The 2,188-nt window shown below is 44.4% G+C and overlaps 1 protein-coding gene across 1 annotated transcript; it reads right to left on the bottom strand.

Annotated features, from left to right (window-relative positions):
- Positions 1 to 369: 369 nt before the first annotated feature.
- On the bottom strand, positions 370 to 862 carry LOC114795443 (60S ribosomal protein L32-like). Its single transcript, XM_028988709.1, has one exon. The coding sequence runs from the start codon at positions 823 to 825 to the stop codon at positions 418 to 420; it is 408 nt and encodes a 135-aa protein (XP_028844542.1). The 5' UTR covers positions 826 to 862; the 3' UTR covers positions 370 to 417.
- Positions 863 to 2,188: the final 1,326 nt, after the last annotated feature.

Raw genomic sequence — 2,188 nt, 5'->3', positions numbered from 1 at the left:
ATTTATACTGACAGTCAATATGCATTTGCAACAGTACACACATTTGCTCAGTATTGGCATAACCGGGGAATAGTTACTTCAACTGGCAAGCCAGTGACTCATGTTTTTGTTATTGACCAAGTCCAAATCAGTTCTCCTGACATTCTCATTGACATGCAACAACAAAGCACCCCACATGAGGTAGATACGTGGGTGAAACATGGGGCTTCAATCCACGACAAGATGTACATTTGACCCCTGGGGAAACCTATCCTAACAAAGAATATGTTTAAATGGGCTGCTATATTGAGCCATGGGAAATCTCATGTCTCAACAGGAGGGATGGTAGGACTAATACAACAATATTTCATGGCATATGGGTTTAGCTCATTTTCAAAACGCAAATTTATTGAAACCCAAAGCACACAGAGCGCTAGATCACTCGTTCTCCTCGCTGCGCAGCCTGGTGTTGGGATTGGTGACTTTGATGGCCAACTGAGCCGCCCTCTCCACTATCAGCTTCCTGTTCTTAGAAGACACATTGTGTGCAATCTCGGCACAGTGGGTCTTGTTGCTCATCATGAGAACTTCCAGCTCCTTGACGTTGTGGACGAGGAACTTCTTGAAGCCGGTGGGCAGCATGTGCTTGGTCTTGTTGTTGCTACCATAACCGATGTTGGGCATCAACATCTGGCCCTTGAACCGCCTGCGGACCCTGTTGTCAATACCCCTGGGTTTCCTCCAGTTTTGAGCGATTTTGACGTAGCGGTCGGACTGGTGTCTGATGAACTTCTTGGTCCTCTTTTTGACGATTTTGGGCTTGGTGAGGGGTCGGAGGGCTGCCATGATGCCGCACTCCCAGCAGGTACCAGAGAGACGCACTCGGTAGAGAAATGCTCAAGGAAAGACCAAAGCGTGGCCAGTTCCCCAAGCCACAATATCCATTTCAGGTCATACACATGGATTTTATTCAACTGAACAAAAGTGAGGGGAAAGAGTACTGTTTAGTCATTATTGACGCATTCTCTAAATGGGTAAAATTATTTCCAACCAAACATCCAGACGCGCTAACGGTAGCAAAAGCCTTGTGTAAAGATATTATCCCACGCTACGGAATACCAGAGAAAATATATAGCGACAACAGGACACATTTTGTGAATCAGATGGTAATCAAATTGGGAAAATGTTTCACATTAATCTAAAAAACCATCCACAAAGCGCGGGGCTCGTGGAGCGAATGAATGGCACAATTAAAAACAGTTTGAAAAAATGCATGGAAAAAACGCGTCGACCATGGACTCAATGTTTAGAGCTGGTGAAACTATACATCAATATTACTAGCACGTCCGGCTTAACTCCCTATGAGACTTTGTTTGGAAGACCATATAGATTACCTTACTTAAAAAACCAATGGGAAACAGAGGAAGACGTGTCACTGGCAGACTACATGCTAGAAACGAAAAAACAGAGTAATCCTGATGATGAATTCCCTATTTCTCAGCAGGATCTTCCACTGGTGGAGCCCGGAGACTGGGTGCTCGTAAAAAGCATAAAGCGGAAGCATTGGCACTCACCGAAGTGGGAAGGGCCATACCAAATGATCCTGACGAGACCAACGGCTGTTAAAATAATGGAAAGAGGAACTTGGATACATCAGTCACATTGTAAACAGGTCATTTCTGCTAACCCTGCCGACGGGAAAGGTGAGCAAAAGTCTGATAATAGGGTGGACTCAGACGTGTAGAATCTGGGTAGACCCGAAAGTCAGTGAAGAACACTTTACAGCCACCAATCCTAGAAGAGGCAGAAGGGGAAAAAAAAGGTTGGCGGAAATGAAGGATTATAGACGGTATCAAAAAGCGTGCGTGGTAGTGATTTGTGTAATGATAACAATAGCAGTATAGTGGCAAGAAGATAAAGAAAGGGGTAGAGAAAAGCAGAATGGGACCAGGCCTACAACCGTGAGAGCCACACTAAAAAGAACAAGTGAAACCTATCTTCTCCAGTAAAATAACACAAGGAAATTTCACATGTATCTATATAATGGGAAGACAGAACCTACTAGGAGAAGGGACACCGAGAGATTGGTGTTATACGGTACAAAATGTGGGGACTTATTTTAACCTGCTGTCTCAAAGGGACTTATGGTGGTGGTGTGGAGGAAAAATGTTGTTCGATCAATTACCCTCAGATACTACCGGACTGTGAG

This window comes from Denticeps clupeoides, chromosome 8 (genome assembly GCF_900700375.1).
Source record: "Denticeps clupeoides chromosome 8, fDenClu1.1, whole genome shotgun sequence".
In the NCBI taxonomy this organism is placed as follows: domain Eukaryota; kingdom Metazoa; phylum Chordata; class Actinopteri; order Clupeiformes; family Denticipitidae; genus Denticeps; species Denticeps clupeoides.
Note: the sequence above shows the minus strand (reverse complement) of the source record. Positions and strands in the feature narration are given on the sequence as shown.